Source organism: Taeniopygia guttata, chromosome 2 (assembly GCF_048771995.1).
Source record: "Taeniopygia guttata chromosome 2, bTaeGut7.mat, whole genome shotgun sequence".
NCBI lineage: Eukaryota > Metazoa > Chordata > Aves > Passeriformes > Estrildidae > Taeniopygia > Taeniopygia guttata.
The window spans coordinates 70,798,446-70,823,912 of record NC_133026.1 but is presented as its reverse complement, the minus strand read 5'-3'; the positions used below and the strand labels follow the sequence as shown (position 1 = coordinate 70,823,912).

General features: G+C 40.4%; 1 protein-coding gene across 15 annotated transcripts in view; it reads left to right on the top strand.

The window, feature by feature from the left end:
• Positions 1 to 739: 739 nt before the first annotated feature.
• Positions 740 to 25,467, top strand: part of KIAA0319 (KIAA0319 ortholog) — a 57,998-nt gene continuing 33,270 nt past the window's right edge. For 2 of the 15 annotated variants that reach the window (XM_032746873.3, XM_030265581.4), the window contains exons 1-3: positions 741 to 2,049; positions 13,629 to 13,793; positions 22,818 to 23,587. In XM_032746873.3, coding sequence (XP_032602764.3) covers positions 13,745 to 13,793; positions 22,818 to 23,587 — 819 coding nt within the window. In that variant the 5' untranslated portion in view covers positions 741 to 2,049; positions 13,629 to 13,744. The other 13 variants (XM_072924182.1, XM_072924180.1, XM_072924186.1 and 10 more) reach the window with 13 other exon arrangements.

Sequence of the window (25,467 nt, the reverse complement as noted above, 5' to 3'; positions counted from 1 at the left end):
CTTCCTCTCTCTGCACACACATCCTCTTCCAAGTCAAGTAGACTTGGTCAACAATGGAAATAATAAGTATTCTCTTCCTTTTGTGTTGTTATTAGAACATGTTTTAGAAATTCACATGACACTTTTTACTTTAAGTGAGTAAACTTGGACTCCCTAAGCTGGCCAAAACAGCCAACACGCAGAAATCACAAAAACTGTGGAATCAAAATTGGCACAAGAACACAGAATTTTTTTTTTTAAATGTCAACAGACAGCTCCTTTAGACTCCTTCATATATATTCAAAAGCAATCCACTATTACAATTCTGATATATCATTCCTTACTTTAGAAAGCAAGCACATGAGTCATGACCTTCCCATACATAAGGAAGACATACGTAGCTTCAGGAAATATCATAACAGACCATTGTTGAATACAGTTGGTAAGGTGGGAATAAGACGAGGAGGTAAAAGCTGATGTTCACTCAAGAGATTACATTTTTACATCTTTAAAATGCTTTATTTTTTTTTTTTTTTTAGCATCCTGTAGTATCTGCAAAACACTGTTTACCCCAAGTCAAGCACTGGTAATTAATTAAAGACAGAGCAGAACTTGGCAATTCAGTACCATCACTAACAGGTGGAACAGAGGATCTGGGACCTTGCTAAGCTGGTACAAAACAGCATGGAACTTTTGCAAGTCTGAAATTCATTGCTCTTTTTTTTTTTTTTTTTTTTTCCACTTAAGAATGAAATTGCTGGTTCTAAAATGTTGCTGAGGTGGATACACTTAAATCACTTCTCTATGTCACATGGACTTTGGTGTTAAGTAGAAAAATGCCTCTTTCCAAATCAAATCGGTCTATTATTTTGGAGTGGAGCTGTAAAAATCAAAGAAGCAATCAAACCATTTCTGCATGCTCTGACTGCAAACAGAAAATGGCAATGTGGCAAGAATTAAAGCAAAATCAAAGACAGAGACAAGCTGAATATTTTGTTGAAAAGCTGTTCTGAATAAGCTGTGGGTTCTCTCGTAGAGGCTTCCAACAGAGATATTTGCCATTAGGATGTGGGACTTTGCCACATGAGCAGCATTGGCTCCCCAGCCAATGTTTATCAGAAAATTGAAAGGCGAGGATCAGAAGGAAGGTAGAACGAGAATGTATGAGCTGGGGAGCACACCCCAGTGCAGCTCATGCCTGACAGGTGCTGTCCTCCTGCTGCAGTCACCGTGCGGAATCCCTACCAGCAAATCCTACCAGTGTCCCCAAAACACTGCACGAGGAAACAGAGCAGCGAAAAGCGCCGCAGGTGGCAAAAGTAGGGAGACCTGCAGGCAGGGACTGTGTGTGGGATCCCACCTTAGCAGACCAACAGCAGTACTGTGGTCGTCTTTCAGACCCCCGGCACCCAAAGCGGCGTGAGGCAGGGGGCGCGGCTGCCTTCCCCTACAGCTTGTTGGTTCAACACCTTTGCTTTAGGTCTTCACACCTGGGAGACCTCTCGCGGCTCTATCTCCAGGTCGCGTCTATGGAACAGTAGAAGCCCTGTCGGTGCACGACCGTAGAAGGTGCCACGGTTCCACACGGTCCCGCCGGGCGGGGAGGACAGCAGCGGGTGCCAGTCCCCGTGCCGAGGAGGCTGCGCCGCCCGCTCGCCCCTTCCTCAAGATGGAGACGGGCACCTCCTCCCTTTGCAACCGGCCCCCCGCCCTCCCTCTTGGGATGGTGCTGGACCGACGGCACCTCCCTGCCCGGGGGCCGCCTCCCAGCGCTGCCGTGCTGCGCTCAGGGCTGCCCGCAGGTGCGGCCCGCTCCCGCAGCGCGGGCGGTGCGTGCCCGGCGCGGCTGTGGGCAGCGATCCTGCGCGGAAGGCGGCGGCCGCCCCTCGGCAGCGGCGTGGAGGGACGGCGCCTGCTCCTGAGTCAGCAGCGGCCAGGAGGCGGTGGCGGCACCTCCCGCCCTGCCCTGCCCGGCCCGGCCCCGGCCCGGCCCCGGCCCCCGGCACCCAGCACCCGCGGAAGGGAGCGAGGAGGGGCGGCGGGGCCGCGCCGGCTCCTGCCCCCTGCTAGGTAGGGTCGCCAGGAGGTGGGAGCGCCGCCGCGGCCTGGGCGAGGGTGGGGAGGGAGCTCTGGCACGGCTGGGAACGCCGGGCTGGAAGGCAGCGGGACAGCGGTAGCGATGAGCCACCCGCTTCCAGGGAGTTATCCTTCACTCCTTGACTCCCGCGGCTGCGGGACCTGAAGCCAAGTGTGTATCCTATGCGACCTGTTAGGCCGGGAGAGTGGGGAGATACAACAGCGGGCTGCTCTGGGGAAACGTCTGTGTGTGGGCAGATAGATGTATTTATTTACGTACGTGTAGAAAAATAAGTGTTTATGTATGAAGGATCAATTTTGATAGGGTATTTCTTAGGTGTTCCTGTGCATTTAGCTGTGTCTGATTCGAGATGAGAAATCATAGCTTTATGTTGTTCTCTCTGTGTGTGTATTTATTGATATTTATGTATCCAAGGAATGTAAGAATATTACTCTCACCAAGCTGCCCTCCAGTCTTCTGTCAAAGTGTGTTTTTGTTACAGCCCTGACATGTATTTATGTGCCTGCTGAGAATGGTGCTAACGTGTAGTTTGTGAAATGCTTTGTTAGATTGCATTCTGAGCAGTAGAACAGAGCTTACACAGGAGAAAGCAACAGGAGAAAGCACTATATGTGATTTTTGTATCACTGCAGTTTTGGGTGTTATCTGCATTATGGTTGCTATACAGAAACAATTCCATCCTTCTCCTGACCCCCTTCAGGTGCCTATTGCAGAACAGTCAGGTAGTTGAGGGAACAAAATGAAATGCAAACTGTTTTGCCCTCTCTTCCTCCCTTTTCTGTTTATGCTGTAGGAACACCCTCATGTTCCTCACACTGACTGCATGACAAGATAGTGGAGTTGATATATTAAACTCTTTGGGGTAGGTTCTTTATTTGTTTTTGCCTTTGCAATGTCTTGTAGTTGGAGATTGATCCTCAGCCACACAATTTTGAGAGATGTTTGTTTCATGTATCGTGTAAGTATCATGTAAATATCCTTGTGTTTGACAAGATTTGACTGTTGCAGTTTACATTTCACAGTTAGACATTGCATTGAGCCAAATCTGAATCTCTAAAAACCTAGCATAATACAGAGTTAATAGGTCTATGCTCATTTTGGTAGCTTAGCTGATGGGAGGTCAGCTGCTCAGCGTGTTGTGGGTCTGAGTGGTGCAGGTAAGATGAGAGTGGTGTGTACAAGCTTCTTGAGCTGATGCTTTTCCCTAAGCACAAGGCAGTGGAGAATGCAGTATAGTCTGTATTTTACATTATTTAAGAAAAGTGGAATCATGGTCATGGTGGTCTGTGGAGGATGCTGTGTGCGGGGGTTGCTTGCCCAGTTTAGTATTTTCCCCACCATTTCCTTTGGGGAATGCTGTGGTAGAGGGTTGGACGAGTGCTTCTGTAACACTTGAAAACTTCAGGTTCCACAGAGAACACATGCAACTATTAAGCTGCTTCATCTTCACTAGCTGTGTATCAGTGAGCTGTAATTCTGTCAATTTTTAAAAACTGCATGAAGTGACAAAGTTTTGGTGACCTGGAGATGCTATAGTTTGGTTTAGCTTTGCATAGACTTGACCTCACCTCTTTGGTTTTGGATGCTGCCTAAGCAGGCTGCTAATTTCAGTGGCATGGAAATGGAGGAGTTACCATAGACAAGTTTCTGAACCTGCTAGTGAAATTTACATCAGGAATGCTTTAAAAACAGTTTATTCTCTCTCCTACCCATGTGTAAAGGCACAATATCTGTTTCAGGTGGAGTCTTTCTGACTCTTTCCAGCTGTGCCTTCTGTAATGCTGGAGAAGGTTTTCTGCGGGCTTCCACACATACCAGTGGTACAGATTTGCTTACAGATCTTATATTTAAGGAAGTGTGTGAGAAAGGTTTATGTATGGTAGTTTTGATACATTAGTATGCTAGGTACTAAATGTATATCCTTAATGGAAAACCAGTGGTTAAAGGTAGAGCTGTGAACAAGTCCTGCATATCCAGCAGTCTCCAATTTCCTGACAGTGGAGAAGGAAAAACCATTGTAATGGATATTGTACCCATAGGGAGAAATCCTTCCTACTGTCAGGCAGTTAGCTTTCAATTTCTGTCACAAGGTATCTTTCTGTACAAATTTATAATCTAATTTACCAGCAGATATAGTTGCTTTTCCAGTTAAGCATCTAATATCTTCCTGAATGATGCCAGGGTATGACCACTGAGTATTTTTCAGGATGATGTGACTTTGTGCTGAGCAGATTAGAATTGAGTCAGTCCAGTTGGAGATAATATGAATGTTGTTAGGCTAGTGCCAGTTTTCAGCTAGTTAATTTTGATGAAGAGGCAGTTCAAAGGTATTTTCCTGTCCAGATGCATTTTCTTTGATAAATCTGTCCTCTCTACAGTTTGTTGATTGTTTTGCGTGTTGCAAGAAGGTTCCCTAGTAAAATACAGATGGATTTTAGAGAAGCAAAATGTACTCATCTGAGATTGTGCTCCAGAAGTTTGCATCTTAGGGGAGTCCATGTGTGTACATGTGCTTTAGCCGTTTATTACAGGCAAGTAATTTCCTGAACAGCAGAGTTAATTAAAATTTCTGTAAAGTTGTGTCTTGAGGTCAAAACCTTATTTTTTCATTGTCTTTTCCCTGTGCCTCTGCATTTTTTTTTGCCATGCTCTTTCTACAGACTGCACTGATTTCACGACACATGGGCTACCATCTTCAATTATAGAAACTGGATGGCACATTTTATGAGGTTTGAGCCCAAAGATGTTCAAATTTCAGTTTTGCCTTCTCTGGCCTAGCTTATTTTACAAAATTCGTGAGAACCTTCTGGCAATCGGTTCTTCTCTGGTTAAAATCAGTGAATGGCTTAGAGGGTACATAAGTGAAAAAAATCTTTCAAGCAAGATTTTTCTCTACAGGAAAGCAGACTAACAATGGGCATGAAAACTTGCCATTGCCATGTGGGTCAAAAGACTTCCCCACGTCTAGAAATGGATTTGCCACATCCAACTGCTCTAAAGATTTCTTCTTGAAGGTGATAAAATAGCAAGACAAATGGAGAGAATGTTTATGTACTTCATCTGGAAGATCTGGGCTTTTCTGGCTATCTGCTGTTGTACCCATGCCCCTTATGCAAGTTTTTTTTCCTGCAGTGTGTGTTATTGTATCTCAGGCAGTCACTGGGTGTTCAATACTCTAATCTCAGAAATGGTCAATTAACTTAGTTGAAATTAATACTTATATTTCTTGATCCAGTCTCTGCCATTAATCTGTGAAGAGCTTTGAATGCTTTCATAAATTAGATGCACCTCTAAGTCTTGTTTTATCACACCATAGCATGATACAAAACATATTACTTAACATCCTAGTGCATCCATTTGACTTCAAGTGTCAGACTGTTATTTCTTCTACTATGTGGTGCTTTGTTCATTAATGAGGGTAGTATTTATCACCTGTAGGCCATAAATCAGAAAGCTTTCAGAACCCAGAAGTGGGTTCAGAGAACTTCTACAGTAAAACTTAAATTTTAATGTAGTAGTTTTGCACTGTCTTTCTCCATAGTGTTTGTATTGTGAGGGCTGTTAGTGCTGTTAATTTCAGTGCAGCAAATTGCACTGGACAATAATGTTTTTGCAACTCTTTCTGTAGCTAGTGTTGCTTTGGTTGAGGTTACAAACTTGGGGTTTTTTTGAGGCAACCTCATGTTTTATGTGACAACTGTCCTCTACATTTCAAAGATAGATTGTGCCTGCAATTTCCTTTGAAGTATGATCATCTCTGTATTCAGCACTTCCGAGATCAGTGTCTGGGGTTCCTGCATAGTATGTTTGAAAAGTTGGTCTCCAGTCTGCAGATACTAGCTTTGATGCTTAAGTAGAGATCACGTTACAAGAAAAGTCTCTTTTTTTTCCTTTTTTTAAGTATTAGATACTAAATAGCAGTAGTAACAATTGCAACAGTTCAAGTTATCATAAAAGATATCTTCTAAATCCTAGCACTGACTTAAATGTGGTCATAACTTTGTCCCATGAAATTTTTCTTTAGAAAAAAAAGGGCAGTATTTAAAGTCTTGACCAGTCTGTGTAAACTGTGAATCTTGTAGGTCTAAATTGTGGGATTTTCTCTTTGGTAGAGAGAGATTTTTTTTTTCCTACTGAAGATTGAAACTTTTTTAATAATTACTGTAGTTCAGAAAATGGCACTTTAAGAAAAATTTTTTAAATCCTAGGAACTGCAATTCAGCAATGGTGTTTTGAATAAATTAATTTTTCCTTTTAGTTTGAGGATGTAGAATATAAGTGGAAAAAATTGCTTTTAGTTGCAGCTCAATGCTATAGCAAAGCTTTTCATAGTTTTAGTATAGTAATTTTTAACCTTGAGCAAGTGCAAAATAAATACATTAATGTGTTCTTTGCAGTTATGTGATCCCGATTAGACCATCTATGTGAGAATCTTTCTTCCACCTCTCCTTTTAATTTCCTCAAGTTTCTCCAGAAGCATCAACCTGCACTTGCATATTATCCCTGTGCCTCAGTACCTAGCTGGAACCTGCTGTGCCATGCAGGTGTGTAATTTCTTCCTGCTAGAATGGCACTTGAAGGAACCAGGCAGTCGACTGAGACCACACGACTTTGTCACACAGGCCTTCAGTCAGCAGTAGCAAATTTGGGTTCTGCAAACTGAAGAAGATTTCTACCAACTTCTCTGCAGTTATACATATCTTTTTTGCAGGCGGTTTGCTAATGCTTGTTTAGCTTTTTCCATACAAAGCTCAAAACTGGTGTTATGTACACCCATTGGATAGTTTTCTTCTGTCACCTGTTTTCTTGCTGGAAAAAAGTAGTTAAATACTAGAAGATAGATAGATAGATTGATTCTGAACTACTCTTTGTGGCAGACTAAGGCTAGATGAAAATTCAGAGGATTATGCAGGGTTGCTTTGTCTTGCTTCTGCTGTGGAAGGCACAAGATACCATCTTGTTCCTTCAAGATCTCACTTAATTTTCATTGTGAAGTACATATTTGAAGATTGCCTCACTCATTAGTTCTCTCTCTCCTCTATGTCCTTGTGAAAGTGGAAAACAAATGGAAACTGAGTGTAATGGCTTAGAGGAGCTGTCCAACAGTTTGACTGCTTTCTGAAGAGAGGTATTTTGATGTGTCTGGACTGTTGTGGGGTGAGAAAGGCTCTCAGGTGTCTAGTGATCTCACTCTGTGCTACTAGTTTTCCTAAGGGTTGTTTTTCGGTTAGCCTTCCCTCCTTGCTGGGCTGTCTGACCTCAGGGCTATACAAATGTCTGTATTGAAAATTAAGTAGTAACAATTGTGAAACATGTCAATCCTGACACTAATTATAGTGGTTTTATACCTTAGCCGAGTAGTTCCACCATTCATTGGTGGCTTCAAAATCTTCCCTTCTTGTCAATAGCTCTGTATCCCATATACCCCTGCTAACTCTCAGCTTTAGGATTTTCATTATTGTTTGCGCTCTCCACCGCAGTTGTAATGAAGGCTGCTGAAATCTTGTAGAATAAAATTTCTCTTTCTGTGCAGCATTGCTCTTTTCTCTTTGTCTGTTTGGTGTCACTTAGCAGTTGACACCTGTGGTTACCAGTGGAGCTAGTGGAGCATGTATCCAATCACCAGCTTAACATGGCAGAATATATTCAGCTATTCAGTTTGTTGTTTTGTTACCATTAACTTGCTGTTTGTGCCCTGGACCTGACTAAGGAAATTGATACAGAGTTGGGATGTAATACCAATCTAATGTCAGCCTTCACTAAGACCTGCAAGAGACCCTCTTAATAGAGCAGAGAGACATTTGCAATTATAGCTATATCCTGCAGCTGCAATAACATTCCATCAGGAGTCATGGTTTTGTTTTCAAGTATAGGCACCTATTGTTAGCAAATTGTGTGAGAGGAAGGTGACATTGCACAGGTCATAAGTGTCGATGACTCTGTAATATCTTCCACATCTGCTGAAGGGCTTGGAAATAATCTCCTTTATTTAGATGCATAACTTGTGGCAGCTTTGATGATGTGTGTTCATACAGCATGTGTTGTTGTTAGAAGTCCTAGTGTCTGCACGTGTCCTGAGCTTTTCTCTCTGTTACGAGGGACAAATGCTACTGGCATGAAGTTTAATTTTCTTTCTCTCTGCAGTAGTTATGCAATGTTAATGCTCAGCTATTAAGTAACTATCTCAGGTACTAATGTAGGTACCATAACTGATAAAATAACTAATTTGAATTCTTAATGAGAGGTGGGTTTCCTGAAGGATTGTCTAGTATTACATTTAATAGAAATGCTGAAAAATATGTATGTGTGTGTATTTATGTGTCTAGACAGTTTAAGTGTGGTTATATGTTTCATTTACTCAGCCAGCCTGCTTTATAAAGGAAATGCTGTCAATTCAAAATAGGAGTTTTGCTTTACTGTGCGTTGAGTTTCAGATGCTGTTTCAGTATTTCTTTTGCTGTGTTCCCTAGCTGTGCTAGTGACCAGAAGGGCAAGGAGGCAAGGACCTCCTGCCTGCCTTTTCACTGATGTCAGTGTGGCTGGGCCCAGTGTTCAGGGTCTTCATTCTCTTGGAGGTTTCTGCTGCCAGGCAGTGCTCTCTGACTGCCTTCATGACACCATTTGTCTGTGTCTCTGATTTTGTTGTCATGCAGGGATTCTGTTATACCTTCTGTGGAGCACCTGCATAATACCTTATGCTCTATTTGCAGTTCTGCAGCTGCAGGATTTGAATGTATTCCCAGATGCAGGTAATTCAGTCTGTACATGTTCTTACTGCTAATGTCCTGGCCTAATTACGTGTAGGAAGTGGCAATATAGTTCTGCTTGGCTGACCCCTTTCTCTCTCTATGGGAGAAAATTACTTGAGTCTGCATTAAAGCTAAGGTGAACCAAAATGCAGAGTGAGATTTGGTGTGGAGGAGAAGAGGAATATGGAGGTAATTCCTTTCATTGGAAATCTGTTGTAGTTCATGTGTTATCTGTGAAAAGATGATGTGGTCCTCAACAGCAACTGCATATGTTTAAAAGGTCATGAAGTCAAATTGTTTGTGTAGAGGGTTCAGTTCAGACTTCTCCCTTATCCTGTTGCCTAGAGCACTGTCAAAAGCTGCCAGCTGGAACAGAAAAATAGTTTTCAGAGTAAGGCAATATATGTGTAATACATACCTGTTTCGATCATACCTGCTGCTCAAGGCTGCCATTCCTCTTCTAGCTAAGAGTGCAAGTCAGACTTGAACTTTTAAGACCCAAGGAATGTCAAAGTAATTACCAGCAATGCTGTCTGCTTGTGTTGTTATAAAAATAAAAGGCGTTGTGTTATGTGTGAAGGATAGAGATTCAGCTAGCAAATTAATGTTGTGGCCTTAGTTATTTTTAACTGCTGGGATCTCAGAACTGGCCACCTTAAATTTTAATGTGTTTTATGTTTGTGTAATGAAACTTGCACTTGTGTGGAACAGAAAAATACCATGGGGAAGAAAAGAGGAGCATGGCATGCGCACACTGCATCACTGTTTGCTGTTTTAACAGTTTAAGAAGGCGCGCAGTATCTGGTAGCTTTGTTCTCATCTGTGGGTCAGAAGCTGTGCACTGAATTGTGACTGGGTGTGCTTTGTGTCTGAGCTTGATCCTAATATCATGAAGCACAAGCTAGTGTTGCAATGAATGCAAGCTCTTTTATTATGTGGAAATTAAACATCAATAGATGTGGAGCCACAAAGAAGCGTTGGAGGACACAGTGCTGCTTTTGTGTATTCACTGTATCCCCACATGATGTGTCCCATCAGGATTCAATGTAGATTGTAAATGTGGTCCAAAGTCTAGCATTTTGCAGCTTTGTTAAGTCGTGTTTTCTTAATATAAATTTTAAAAAAACCCAAAATCAAAGAAACTAAAACAAACCCAAAACCCCCCCAAAAAAACAAAACTAAAAAAAATCACAAACAAACAACAACATAAACCAAACCAAACAAAAACCCAAACAAACAATCCCCCACAACAAAACAAACAACCAAATCCACAGCCATCTGCTTCAAGGAACTTTTGCTTCTGAACCCGGAACAAGTAACATTGAAAAAGTCTGGATCGTTTGCACCATCTCTCAGTGTTTTTCTTAGTGTTGCTAAAAGTTATCATGTGGACTCCTCAGGAAACTGTTCTGTAGTAAAAAGAAGCTGCTGCTTGTCTTTTTTTAGTGACAGTGAGATTGTAAAGTTTGCCTTGCAGAGGAAAAGGCCTATAAAATAAATAAAATATTTTTCCATCTCTGGTTGTGGTTAATTTTTACCTCATGATATTCTGATACCAACCCTGATGCATTTTTCCTTAGGCTAAAGAACTAAAAGTCTCTCTTAGGCATCTGGTCTGTTTCTGGGAATGGATGAAGGTTACAGCAAATGCACAATATCTCAGAAACCTTGATCTGCAATAGTAAGTTCTTCTGCAAATCGTGGATTTTTTTGTGGCTAAAACTTTTCCATCTAGGAGGATTTCCATAGAAACAAGAAGGATGTATGAAGAATTGTGGTCTTGCCATAATAATCTCTTCTATCCCTCAAGGATGAAGTATTTGGGGTTTGTGCTAATAATATGGGAATATTTAGTAGGAACATAGTATACTTCTGCTACTCTGTTTTTTTTCTCAAAACCCACAGGAACATTTCAAAAACCATTGAAAGATGAAGCCTGTAAAAATTGTGTGCTCTGTACATCTCTCTGGTTTAGTTTGAATGTCTGAAATAAAGCACCAAATAAAAATTATCACTTTGAGTAACATATTAGAATAAATGTGCATGGGCAAGTATATGCTTCTGGATTCAGCTTAAGGAAAGGCTTAAGAAGCCATCTCTTTTCAGCTGGAGATCCCTGTCTCCATAACTGAGATCCGGAGAAATAGACTTTCTCATGGTGAGGGTGACTATATACTGTCAGATTGTCCAGGAAGGTTGTGGAGTCTCCATCCTTGGAGATACTGGATATGTCTGGACATGGTCCTTGGGAGCCAGCTCCAGGCTGCTCCACTTGAGCTGAGGGGTAGACAAGGTGACTTAGAGAACTCCCTTCCAACCTCAACCATTCTGTGGATGGGTTGTATTAATCTCCATAGTTCATTTCAGCGTGAAAGTAAACAATTCCATTTGCTTCACCTTTACCGTGAAATCAAAAGACAGGGCTCCATGTTGTGGGACCTTCAGGACTGATACTTTACCTCTTGTGCAGAAGTGCTTATTTCTCTTTAGTTGCCAATGATTCTGTACCCTGACACTTCTCAGTGGCTATTTCAGTAGCTGCATAAGTGGGGCATTTAGAATGACTTGGCTTAAAGAAAATAAGAACTTTTGGTCTTTTAGTCTGCTACAAAACTGAATAAGATTATAGTTGATGGAAGGACAGAAGAGCAATTAGGCAATGCAAGAAAGCAAAAAATGGCCCTGTTGCTGAAAATTTTGTATCATAGAAGTAGTACCTGGAAGCGTCCAGACGACCTTTTGCTCTTTCTCAGGTCAAGCCTTACTAAATTTGCAACAGCTCCCCTGACAGGAATTGCTTCCTGAGTGAACATCTAACTATGGATATTAAAATAGCATCACCTTAGAAACAGTATAATGCTGTCTGTGTGTTTGTTTTTTTGTTGGGCTGTTTTGTTTTTTGTTTTTTTGTTGGTTTTTTTTGTGTGTGTTTGGAGATAATTTTTCTAATTGTGTACCATAGGAGCAGATTGGGAGACCAGCTTACTCTTCACTAAGGCAGCTGCCTTAGGAAGGAGATTTTGTTTTATGTTGGATAGAACAAAGATCACAGAAGTCAAGTATCAGGCTTTTGGAAAGTGAGTAACAGTCTCTCCTAGTTTTACAGGGAGCTTTCCCAAAGCCTTATCTTTTTGTACTTGTGACAGTCCTTGCTCTAGTCATGTTCTATAGTCATTTTGTTTGTGTTTTGAGCAAAGTTAGTGCTTGTACTATAGACTTGAGTAGAAATTGTCAAGAGTCCAGTGTTCTTTGACCAGGGTCATTTAGATATTCCATGTGTAGAGCATGCAATGTCTAATATCAGATTTAATTATTTGGAGATGCTTACTGTGACATGGGATTTCTGATTTAGTGAAGCAATATTAAGTATGCTGAACACAACGCGGTATCCATTATACTTGGCAAAATGTAGCAGTGGCAATATACAGTTCTATCTGAATAATACCAATATGATTCCCATCGCTGGTTTCTATAATCCCAGCATCACAACATTGAGCATCTTCTGCCACTGGAATGGAACATATGGGTTGAAGCTAGCTCAGGCCTATTGCTGTCTTCTAAACTTTTTTGTTAGTTTTTTAGTTTTTATACTCTGTACTGAGTTAAGGCACATCTTTACTGTGGCTTCCCCAGGGAGGGAGCCGTAATCTTTAATGAACTAACTGGGGGAAATATTTACTCCATCAGTTGATCCACTCAGCTGTTGATAGAACTCCTAACATCTAAAATAAACATCTAGCCCCTTTCATGTTGATATAAATACGTGTCTTGCTTTGGAAAAGCTGTGGTCAGTCACAGAAGTGCAAGTTGCAGACTGGGGTCCAGTTGTGTGTGTGATTTAGATACATGTCATCTATAAAGGATCCCTTTTGGGGGAGCAAAAGTCCAATTGCTGAGCTGCTAGGGTTTCTACTCAAGCTCAGACAGCCCTGGCTTGTCTAAGTAACTTTTCCTTTTGCAAGGGAAAAAACCTAGATGGTTTTTCATCATATAAAATGATATGTGACAAAGAACCTGCCAAGAGCAGCCAGTTAGCAGCATTTCTATCATATGTAGATACAGGCAGCTGAAATGTGGAAGTCATGTAATGAATGTGTGATACTCTGCCTTGAGAAGGGCTGTTCACTGAAAGAAACACTATCTGTGCTTTAATTTACAGAAGTGATTCTTGGTCAAGCATGCATTTAGGATCCTTAATGTGGGGGGAGTCTGACTAAGCTAGTTTTTTCCTTGCATGAGTCTTGCATGAGTAATGTTGCTTTGAACTATTTGTTCCTTACGTCTATTTGTTGCTCAGGATACCTTACTTGCAGAATTTAGTGTCCTGACAAGGAATGTCTCCCTAGAAATTCTGGAGTAGGGTCTGCTTGCATTGCCTTGCTAGCTGGAAAGAATAGCTTGAGCACTGCATCAAAAGCTGACTTAACACTGCATGGATTTTAGCATGAATGCTAAATCTGAGAGAATGCTGTCTGTGATTCCTCGGTTAAAAGTACTTGCTAGTTTAAAGTCATAGCTAAACCAGGGTCTGGATAACTACAGACTCTGCATATTTGTGGGGTTTGAGATACTGGAGGCCAAGAGTGCAACTATTTCTGGGATTTTTCTGTATCTCTAGAGAAAGAGATTTCCAGGTGGGTAATTTGTTCTGTATCATCAGTGTATCTGATCTACTATGTCATCCATGCAGAAGTCAGGAAGTAATGAAAAAGCCTGCATGTCACCTGTCCATTGTCTTTAACTGTGATGTTCTAATTAATGCTCACGTCTGACCTATTTTTTTCCTGTGCTGTCTGTTTCAGTGCTTGATGGCCACAGCAGGACACTAAACAATATCAGAAAAAAGCCTCAGCATTAAGACCTATAATTTCCACACGACTGGCTGGAAAAGCGGTTGTCACTGCCTTCCTGGTTCAGCATGGCATTTGGACCTGGTGTTCTTTGCCTGTTCCTGTGGACAATAACAGGTAGGAGTACTCCTGTGTCTGACTCATCCAGACAGAACAAGTGAATTAAAGCTCCTTGAGTGTGTATACAGCTGTGAAATAAATATGAATAAGGTGAAAGCTGGGAAATCTTGTGACTTCTTAGTGCAAAAAGCTTTGGTATGTTACAGCTTCATAAGCTGCAATGGAGGAAGGCAGTTGTGAGTAGATGTTTGAAGCCAATTTCAGCAGGCTGTTTTGGGGCAGATGCATGAGTCAACAGTGGCTGGTGGGAGAGTTCAAAGAGTTTTCCCTCCTTTTCACTTGCAAGAGAACAATTGAAGAATAATGTGTTGCTTGTATTGCATTGCTACATTTTTGCTCTGAATTATCATAAGGTGGTTTATATATGAGTAGTGTGAGTGCACTGGTTCACATCTCTCACCTCACCATACTCTCTACAAACATATCTATCCTTAAAAAAACACAGGAAAAGTCCTGTAAGTTTCTGCTTCAGCCACAGGAATAGGTAATTTATTTCCATAACCAGAAAGATGAAGAATGATAATTAATACTGCCTCTGTTAGACAGAGACTTAATCTGGTGCAGGTAGTTTTTATATGGTAACTGAATAAAAATATATTAAGAAGTGAGGTTTATTTCCTTTTAAAATATTGAGTTGTATCTGTGGTGGTAGTAGTAGTATCTTTCTTAGCAGAAATTGAGAAAATAATGCACCACTGTCTGACTCTCACTTCTTGTAGTATAAACCAAATGGGCTGTTTCATGAGGGAGAGACTTGCTTAATGTGCTGAAGCTTAAACTGACTGCTGAATCTGGAAAACTTGAATGAAAGGGGATGGATATTAGCCTACAGGTGAGGGGGATAGTCATTTACTATGTGTGAGCTTGTAGGTGATGTTCGAGATAGACATCAAGATCACCATGAGGATCTCATAATGCCAAGCTTTTTGAAGAGAACATGGAGCTGAGTAATTTTTTGCTTTAGTGAAGCAGTATGACTTTTGTAAATAAAATCCTCTCCTATGAGATACTGAGTATCTGTGGTAGGGTCTATGCTATCATCTTTAGAAAAAAAAAAAAAAAAAGCCCACAGCAGCTTCAGCAAAAGACAGTAATGAGGAGTAAATACTGAAATTTGCCTGTAGAAAATGTCACAGTTTCATGCTTTTGTTACTACTGTAATTGTTAGCAGATTAGAACATCTTTCACATGCATATAGGAAGTTATCTGGTTTTAGTTGCAAATTTGCTATGCTCTCTTACTTTATCTGGGAACAAGACCATTGCTCTCAGAATCCTGGCTGTATTTCAAGCCTCTATCTGTATCTCAACTACCGGCTCGCAGTGTTTAGAGGATAATCTAATCTAATAGCTCACATTATTTTATTAAAAATGTTGGTATTTAATTCCATCTCAATAATACGCAGTATTTTAACACAATTAGTAATAATTTAATTAAAATAATAACAATGTAATTAAAAATGATAAGTATTTAATTAAACTGGGAGGTTCCTGCTAATTTCCAGGATGTGTTTGCTACAATGTATCAGTAAATGCTTATCTCTTCTAAGTCAAAAGGACTTATTTTCAGTGCAGGCTTTAAGGTGAATTGGCTGAGACTCAGGAATTTGCTAGATGTTCATTCTGCAGGTTTTTATGCACACAAGCTTGTGCTTTTAAAGGTTACCTTTTCTTAAAAAAAAAAAAAAACCCAAGTTATCTCAACACTTGTTTTAATTTAAGATAACTTATGTAATATAGGAAGGAAAGACTTGATACTCCATAACTGAGAGAAAACAGAAACAACGTCACTGATGAATAATGTTGGAAGGATATTGAAAAATATGTTCTGGTTCATTAAAAGAAATTGAGATGGGCTACTCTGTCCTTTTTAGGTGATGTTTATTTAGTTTTATTTTGTCCATGATAGTTTTTGACTGATAGTGTTTTACTGCTTTTAATGAATGTGTGGGTTGACCTTTGCTGGCTGCCAGGCTCACAGCAAGTCACTCTGTCACTTCCCTTTCTCAGCAAGATAGGAGAGAAAAATAAGATTAAGAACTCCATGGATTGAGATCAAGACAGGTCATGTCTCATTCACATACCAGTTACAGTCAAAAGCTGACAAAACTTGACTTAGTGAAGTTTATTTAATTTATTGTAAATTAAGCAGACCAGGATAATGAGAAGTAAGAACTACTATAAAACACCTTTCTTTATTCAACTTTACTCCCAATTATTCTTTTTTCTTTCCATGAGCAGCTCAGGGAGTCAGGGAATGAAGGTTGCAATTAGTTCATAATGCTTCCTCTCTGTTGTTCCTTTCTCCTCACACCCTTTCCCTACTCCAGCATGGGGTCTTTCCCATAGGCTCAAATTCTTAAAGAACTACACCACCATGGGTCCTTTTCACATGAAAGTCCGTCAGGAACGGGCTGTTCCAGTGTGGATCACCTGTGGGATCACAGGCCCTGCTGGAAAATGTGTTTCTGTGTGGACTCCTCTTCACGGGCTTGCGGTTCAGGCCAGGAGCCTGCTCCAGCCTGGGTTTTTCAAGGGTTCAGAAGTTTATTCAGGGCTTTCCCACCTGGTTTGAGGTGGGGTCCTCCATGGGCTTCAGGAGTAGGTATCTGCTTCATTGTGGAACTCCATGGACTCCAGCAGAACAATGAAGCAGTGCTTCACCATGGTTTTCACCACAGCTGCAGGGGAATCCCTGCACTGGTACTGGAGTACCTCCTACCCCTTCTTCACTGACCTTGCTGTATACAGGATGACTTTTCTCACATTTTCTTTACTCCTCTCTCCTGCCTGCTGTGGTTGTGCCAGACTTTTTGCCCCTTTCTAAAACCTTACCACAGAGGAGCTGCCACCGCTCCTGTTTGGCTCAACCTTGGCCAGTTGTGAGTCAGTCTTGTAACAAGTTCTGTCCTGACATGGGGCATTTTCTGGTGTCTTCTCACAAAGGCATTCTGGCAGTCCATTTACCCCTGCCCTGAACTACCATGATGTGCCTCATAAACCTAATTGATACACATATCCACCACTGACTAATGTTCATGCTTCTCAGGACGCTTGAGTTGAGTGTAGCAATAGGTATGAGTGTGTACCATGCCTCTATCACTCAACATCTCATGCATTTTAGGTGATTGATTTCCAAAATCTCTGGATGCAGCTCCTAATTTATCCATGTACACTTTCCTTAGCGTGCTTATTCATTTCACTTTTTTGAATCCATTCATTGATGAAAGCAGCATATATTGAAATACATTTCAATTATTCTGCCATTAATTAATGTTTTTTTGCTAATGTATCAATTTCTTTTTTCTCTATGAGAGAGGAGACATTGTTTTCCAGCACAGGAAAGTGAGCTTACTTTGCAACTGAGCGTTCAGTATCTTGGAAGCAATTAAGTCTAGCTCTCATCTTGAGCAGGCATATTCTAATTTGGAATTTGAAACAGACCTTGCAAATACCACTGTTAAAATGCATTTCTGCAAATATTATTGCAGATTATGATTGACTCTTGGTTTTGTCGTATTGTGTTGTGTGCTTTGTTTTGAGATTAGCCACTCCAACAAAAATATAAACAGCGATTGCCAGGTAATTGCAGTCACAGGTGTTGTGTCATCTAGTCTCCTGTTTTCAAGTCCATGTAGCCCAGATGTAGATTATATGACCTCCCTGAATCCTTGATAGCCTTCACCAATGTTCTCTTCTTTACTCTAGCAGAAGGTGTTTCTAAATATATTACAAGCCCTCAATTTTCAACACATTTCATTACTACTGGTCTTGTAGTAGTGCTACTACTTGTAGCACAACTGCTACAAGATGGTGTAGTGCTTGATTACAATCCCTGGGATCACAGTGAGTTACGCCATATGCCAGGTTAGTTCACATTGTCCATACCTCCATTGAAAGTGGTCTGGTATTTCCTTGTGGAGGGATGCAACAGTTGCAGCCATGCATCTACCCTTCTTTTTTATTATTCTTTTTTTTTTCCCCTTCTTTTTAAATGGCACTTAGCTGGTTTATCAGCGACAAACAGGGATGATGAGAATTCATTGAATGAAAACAATACTTGAAAAGGATCATCAGACCCACTGAACTAATTTTGAAGCCTTGAAGCCTTGACTGGTTCTGGACAAAAGAAGTGAGAAGACTGCTGTAATGACCATAAAGGCTTTGCAGATCATTATTTGCAGATATTTACTCTTGATAGCTTTTGTTATCACATATGTATCTGTGTTCAAAGACCTGAGAGACAACCTCAGGGCAGCCTGCAGTAAAAGAATGAAAATGCTTTCATGGTATGCAGGGATGTTAACTGCTGCTGGAGGAACCAATGCAGTGACATTTCAGATGTTGAAATTTTCAGATGTCAGTGATACTGCTTTTCTGGTTTCAAGAACAGTACCTTCTGTAAGGCTGATGGAATATAAGTCTTTTTCATCATTTATGATATGAAGCGTGCTTTGCAGGCATTTATAGCTCTGCTGTGGAAATTATCTCTAACTTGAAAATTGGAATTTTTTACTTTCTTCTCTTAGATGACTGTAACTAAAATTAAAAACTTATTTTAATTTTTCTTCCAGAAACTTATCAAAATTGTTTCAGTGTGTTATAATGGAAGTAGGAAAAAACAAAACTTATTTTTTGCTGATACGATGTCTTTCATCTCAAAATTCACCAAATGAGGTAGAAGTTACTTGAACAGATTTTAAAAAAGATCACTAAGCCTAAAAACATAATAGAACTAGTTTGCTGCCAAAAGAGAGTGGATAGAGCATATGGTGAGAAAACAGGGATGATCTTACTCTTCCTTTAGCAAACTGCTATAGGATCCTCCATGCTCTGGTAGTTCAGAGGCTTTTAGGCTGTGAGAATAAGTGCTATGTGGGCTTTCAATGTTCTGCTGCCAGCAAAAAGGTAATGGGATTCTGGTCAAATGTGACATTTCTTGGTGCAAGTCTGAATCTGAGCTTTTCTCTATTATTGTACATTTCCTCTTGCCACTTCTTTCTGTTTCTTACAGTGTTTGCTGCTAGGGAAAGCAAACAGAGTGGATAGTTCTGCCCTTGCAGGGCTTCCTCCTGGGGTGATGAGCTGTGATGAACTCAGTGTTAGTACACTGTCACAGTTTTCTACTGACTGACTAAAGAATACTTGCTGCCAAATCTTTCAAGTGCTTATGGCTGTGTGAGCATGGGGGAAAGAAACTCTTAGGTTTCCATGTCCACTTGAGGAAAGGTCTCCAGCCAACTGCAACAGGGAAACAGCTGTGTTCCCAATGGGCTCTTCACATCAATGGACTTATGCTCCAAGATGTGAAGGAGTAGTAGTGTGAAGCTCAAAGAAAGGTGTGGATGTTTCCTCATTAAAGGAGGGAATATCTTTAAAATGAAACTGTATTCCACACTGTGACTATGTTAAGATTTTGTTAGGGGATATAGGTTGGGAGTTTTTTTATGGTAACTAACTTGTCTGACTAGGTCTCTGGATATGTCAGTGTTGTCCTACTGTAGATGTAAGAGAAGCTTGCAGAAGTTTTAGGCTATTGACTCATGTTCTAGAGAGTTTTGGGGGCTTTTAATAAAGGGAACCAGTCTTCCTGTTGGTAACTTGAATGAGTTCTTCTAAACAGAGAATTGCATGATGCTGGTTTTTGCCATTACTGGTCAGAAATTCCTGAGATCAGTTAACTAAAATAAAATAGCTGTGCTATGACCTCACACAGTGGGTAATACTATAGCAGACTAAGTGACCTTTCATATTGCACACCTTCAGTGAATTTTCTGTAAATAAGAGACCTCGCTATCTCTGTTTGAGTCTACTGCAGACTGGAGATGAGATATAGGAGAATATGAAATTAGAGATCAGATCAAGTTCACTCTTAGTAGATCTTACGTTTTTCATGTGAAGTGAACACACCCAGTGTGAAGCCAAAATAGCTTGATAAATTCATCCTTTCTTGCACACTTACTGCTACAATTCAACTCAAGTTCTAGATAAAGCAAGAGATTAAACTTCCATTACTTTGAAATTTTTTTCTGTTCCTTGTTGGGATGAAACCAAGGCTATCTGACATTTACAAAAGCAGGTAGCCAAGGTTTGTGGCTAGGTTGCGTACTTGGGAGATCTAGATTCAAAGTCATGTATCATATTAGGAATGTTCTGGACTTGTTTCTCTCTATGGCTAAAGAAGCACCATGAATTTTGAGGTATGTTGACTTTGCAGTGTGGTAACTGATGTGTCAAACTGAAAGTGGTGGAGTGAGATTTGAAGCTGATTGAGGACTTGAAGTCCGGCCTCAGGTTAGAGCTATGGAGTGTCCCAGTTGTGTATGCCTGTCTCTAAAGCAAGATCTATTGGTCATTCTGTTCTGAACAAATAAATAGTGAAACCTTCAGTTTTATTTTTTTTAACACCCTCTTCACTTTCTGTTTCAGGAATAAGTTAAAGAAAGGGGTGATGAAAACAACCATCAAAGGAGCTTTTTGACCTACACTAATAGTGCTGTTCCTAAAGTATTCATTGTAATGATTTGTTACTGACCTGATATTACACATTTGCACAGAGTCATGTTTCTGTTTTCCCTTTTTAAATGCCTGTTACTCACCTCTCTACTGATTTATGGGATTAAATAAAGGCATATGAGTTGCAAAAAGACAGAGTGGTTGAATGGGATGCCTGACTCCTATACTTCATTTTAACCCAGACTTTTTCTGGCTCCCCTGTTCTAAGTTGTGCAGACAACTCAAAGAAAAGGCTTGTGATGACAATTCCGAGTCTCTGCCAGGGTCTTATGTTATTGGAGGTAAAAGGGAACGTAGAGAAAATGTTTATATGCATCATAACAGAAAAAAAAATGCAGAAATCTTGAGCATCTTCTGGGTACAGATATGGATACTTTATGTCTGGGCTATGTAAGAACAGGATAGGTTGTTTTAAGTATGTATTTCCCTGGATAGATTTTTTTTCACGGGAAGTGTAAAGTGGAACAGTCGACAGCATCCTAGCTCTGTGTGAAGGAGTAGCTGTAGTCAGAAAAATGGTACTTGAAGCTCTTTATCCTTTTTGTCAGCTTCCTATTCAGCCATACCTATTTGCATGTCATCAATCTTTAAGATTTGCTTCATTTCATGTTTTTCCTTACCCACAAAGCCAGCTGTGCAAAACCATCATACCATCTTGACCACTCTATCCCTCAATATATGGTGAAATATTTTTTGTTTGCTTGATTTGTTTTCTTGGGGTTTTTTTTTGCATTGAACTAACCTACTTTGCAAGCTGGACATTCTTTCCAGGCAGTTTGATTCCCCACATATATTTTGATAGCTGTATTCAGACCACGTACTGTGAAGATGTGTGTACAGTTCAGCCCAGATGAGGTGGTGGGGACTGTGATATGGTGCTGGACACATTGCATGTGTTGGAGAATCTCTGCATCTCATTCAGACCTAACCCCTATTGCCAGCCTGTTCCTACTCTTTGATTTCATTTTTCCTGACCTATACTATTGTGAATAATGAGGCACAAAGCAGGCAAAGTCAGCTTTGTCTTCCATTCCTGTTAGCTCCACAGTGCATGATGGTCTTTGACTAAAAAAAACATGTTTGTTTTCATTCATTGAGATAGCAAGTCCAGTTGAAAACCAAAGAGAATAATTTTCTGATTTTACTCAACTTTTTTGAAACATAATCAGATTTTAGGGAGAAGAATTCTGAAGAGCAGTTATAACCAGGGAAAAAACACCTAGAAAAGATATTAAGATATCTTAAATATATATAATATATATAATATATTATAGGCTGATATATATTTCAAATACATATAATATATATTTATATATATTATATATATAATATTATGACGTTTCCCCCCCCTTCAGCCCCCTGAATTATCAGGGTAGCCAAGAGATCCGAGGCTTTGAGGGGAGGAATGTCAGGAGATGGAAAAGATTTCTAAAAGAGGCTCTTACCCCAATATATGTTGGTGCAGTTCTCTTTATTCTGTGATGTCCATGGGGAGAGCGGGGCAAAAGAGGACGAACAGGAAATGTCAGGGGTTTATCTAGACTTTGGACAGGGTGGGCTTCCCTGGCTCTCTGCCAACCCCGTTGGGGCAGGAAGGAGGGGTCCGGGGTTATCTTGATCAGAGTCATAGGGTTCCGGGGAAGGGGGAGTAGAGTGCCCATGAGCACAATGTAACAATATTATATATATTATATGCTATATATAATATATTTATATTATATAATATACATATAATATATTTTTATATATATATGTTATATATATTATATATATATAACATATATATAATATGTTGATTCATGCTTTTTTTGACCATTTCACACTCAGTCTGTAATGTGCTATGAAAATAATTCTGATGTTACGTTAAAATATTTCAGCTTTACTGGAAATGAAGGCAGGAGCTCCATACTGGGGCAAGTTCTTGGATTTTTACATGAACTTGTGGGTGGAGCAGCAAAAGTTTGAGAAATTGATCCAGGTTTTATATTAAGACCAGTAAGTATATTGGAGTGAGGACTCTTCATGGCATTCAGATGTGATGACAAATCTTTCTCCTAGAGTTTTGCTCCCTTCTCCCTCAAGTGAAACAATGACATGCTACAGCATCTTATTTGAGCTTTGTTTTAAAACATGTTTTTAAAGATTCCAGTAGGAACATGCTGTGGAAGTAATACAGGTATCCCATGATTTTTGTATTCTCTGTTCTTTTCTTGTTTTTAAGCATTGGCAACTTGCTTTCATCTCTATGTATTTGAATTGGTAGTACAGGAGTAAAAGGTACTACTGCAAAGTATGTAAAGGTCCTACACTGGAAAATCCTCCAAAGTACAAATATTACAGCAAAGGAGACATGCTTAAAAAAGGTAGCGTTGATTTTAGTGAAAGGAAATGTGCTTTTTTAAACAGAATACCATGTGTCTCTATCTTGAAAGCTATTTATGGTCACAGTAAACTATATTATGACTTGGTTGTAGTGCTGTGCCTTATGTTGGTGGTGTTGTTGCAGGTTCCAGTTGTGAGCAGTGCAGAGAAGGAGCCACATACTCAGATGCAGTAATATCTCCCAACTTAGAAACCACTAAAATCATGCGAGTTCCTCATGCTTTGTCAGTGTCCGACTGCATTGCAGCGTGTTGTGACCTCTCTGGTTGTGACTTGTCCTGGATGTTTGAACGGCGCTGTTACATCGTGAACTGCCAGCACAAGGACAATTGTGAACCTAAAAAAATTGATACTGTCAAGTCCTACCTTACCTTTGTGCTGAGGCCTTCTCAGAGGCCAGCCTCACTGCTAGGCTTTGGGCAAGTGATCCCAAGCATGGTGCACTCTGTGGGACTCCAGAATGAGCCGTCAGAGGAAGTGAGTAGCCTGAAGAAGCTGTCTCTGCTTGGAAAAGATCCCAGCCTTGAGGAGATACCTGAATACATTGATGATTATAAAGAGTTGGAGCAGGACCCCTTTCAGATGGGCATCAAACATGAGCAGAAGGACAGTATGGATTATGCTGACTGGGGCCTGATAGTGGCAGGGGAAAATGGCTTCAATACTTCCACAGGGGATGATGGAGATAACCAAGAAGATTTTGTTGAAAAGAAAGGGGAGGCTGGGAAGGTGGAAAGCTTTTTGAATAAAAACAGCTCTGAACAGACTTCCATCAATGAACACTCCACAGAGAGGTCGTCTGTTCTGGAGATTACACCACTCCCTGGGAAGACATTTGAAAGGAAAGCAGCTGTTCCACTTCTTGAGCAACCTGAGGATGCTTTGCAAAAAGAGGTAACGAAGCAGGCGGAGTATGGTCAGGATACTTGGCATTAATTTTTGTTTTCAAATCTTTGAAAATATGAGGTTATTGCTTTGTAATATTACAACTCTCAAATGACAGTCATGTTACCATGTAGAAGAGGCTGAAGGGTCTTAAGAGGCTTTAGAGTCTTAAGAGCCAGGTGAATCCCTAAAGGACTTTTTTTTTTTTTTCATCAGATGATAAGGAATAAAGTTCCTTTTAGGGCACTCTGAGATTTCCTTGTAAGTGTACAAATGAGTGAACCTGGACCTGGTGTAATAGTGTTACAGTGGTCTTCACTTCTGACCCCTGGTGACTCACTGGAAGAAGTTAGCAGAGCAGTACTAGTAGACCCTCTGGTATCCAAAGGCCAGGATCAGGGAACATAAGCTCCTCCATCGATAAAATTAGGCCTGCTTCATGAGTTCCATGCTACTAATGCACAGTGGTGCTACAGGTATAAGTGCTGAATTAACTTTTATGTTTTTAAAACATGAGAGGGCATGGAGCTTAAGGAGGGATGATAGTGGTTTTGGACCATGGTGTGCAGCAGGATAAAGTGGATAAGGTGTTTCTGTTCTCAGACTCCTTGAGTCTGATAATTAGAAAAATAAGTTAATTACTTAAAATCCAATGCAAATGTCAGTATAAGTAATATGCACCTGATCTCTATTTCTGTAAAGTGCACCTGTTCTCTGTTTATGCCAACTAGTTTGGTCAGTTAAGACTAAAGGGGCTTTGGTTTCTTAAAAACAGTGGGTTCAGTTGGAAAGTTTAGACAGGCTGTAAATTCAGCATTCCTTGGGTTTCACTCCCCTTGCCAGAGGAAAGAGGAAATTGATCAATGTTAGATGACTTGCTCTAAATTCTACTTGATTTTGTAACCAGCAAGTATCTCTTTCTGTGAAAAAGGTAATTTATTGCTGTTACTGTAGGGAAGAAAAATGCAAGCAAATAAGAAAGTTGCGTGAAATCTGTGATGGCTGCAGTTCTGGGAGGGGATGTGTGGAGAGCAGCAAGTCATAAGAAATAGATAAAGACTTCAGGTAACCAGATGGAACCTCCTATTAACAGCCCCAGTCCTCATGGTGGATTTAAGACACCTGAATACCTACTGGGAGGGCAAGAGAGCAGGGCAAAGGCTGTGCAGAAAGTTTCTGAAGGTTGTTGATAACTTTAAGAAGGTATTGTTTTGAGTTGCTTCCAGAAGTTGAGAAGGCAAGACTCTCCTGGACCTCACCCTTGCAGGAAACAAATAATTAATTAGGGATTGTAGGCATGAGGTAGATGCTTCTAAGAGGAGCAGGAATAAGTGAGGAAGCAGGGTCACAACCATAGGCTACAGTAGATCAGTCTTTGGCTTGTATTTGGAAGAATTGCAAGGGAGATTGCCCTGGAGTTAGTGGGGGCCATGACAGCAGGCTGCTTTTTGAGGACCACCTCCTGTAGAGTCAAGGTAGCCTGTAACTTTTATGAAGAAGTTGGTCTGGAGTGTATTGGCACAAGTGACAAGAGATTAGAACTTGTCTTCATGTGTATGGAAGAACACTTGACAACAGAATGAGTGCTGTGGCAAACTAAAAATCAGGTACTGCTTCTGCAAGCAGAGTTAATGACTGGAGACCTGTTTTGAAAAGTTCCTACCATGCACACTTTGAAATTAGCATAATTAACATGGGGATTTAGGTGAGAGGAGTAGATATTGATGGTTCTTTTCTTAGTATGCAAAAAGTATATTTATATGTACATATGAAGAGTACAATACCAAAGTAGACTGTCACTGCTCATAAAATTTAGAGTGACATTCTGTCATGCACTAGTGATGCAGTTAGTTCTAAGTCAGGGCAATAGCTGAGCTAAAATTAAGGAC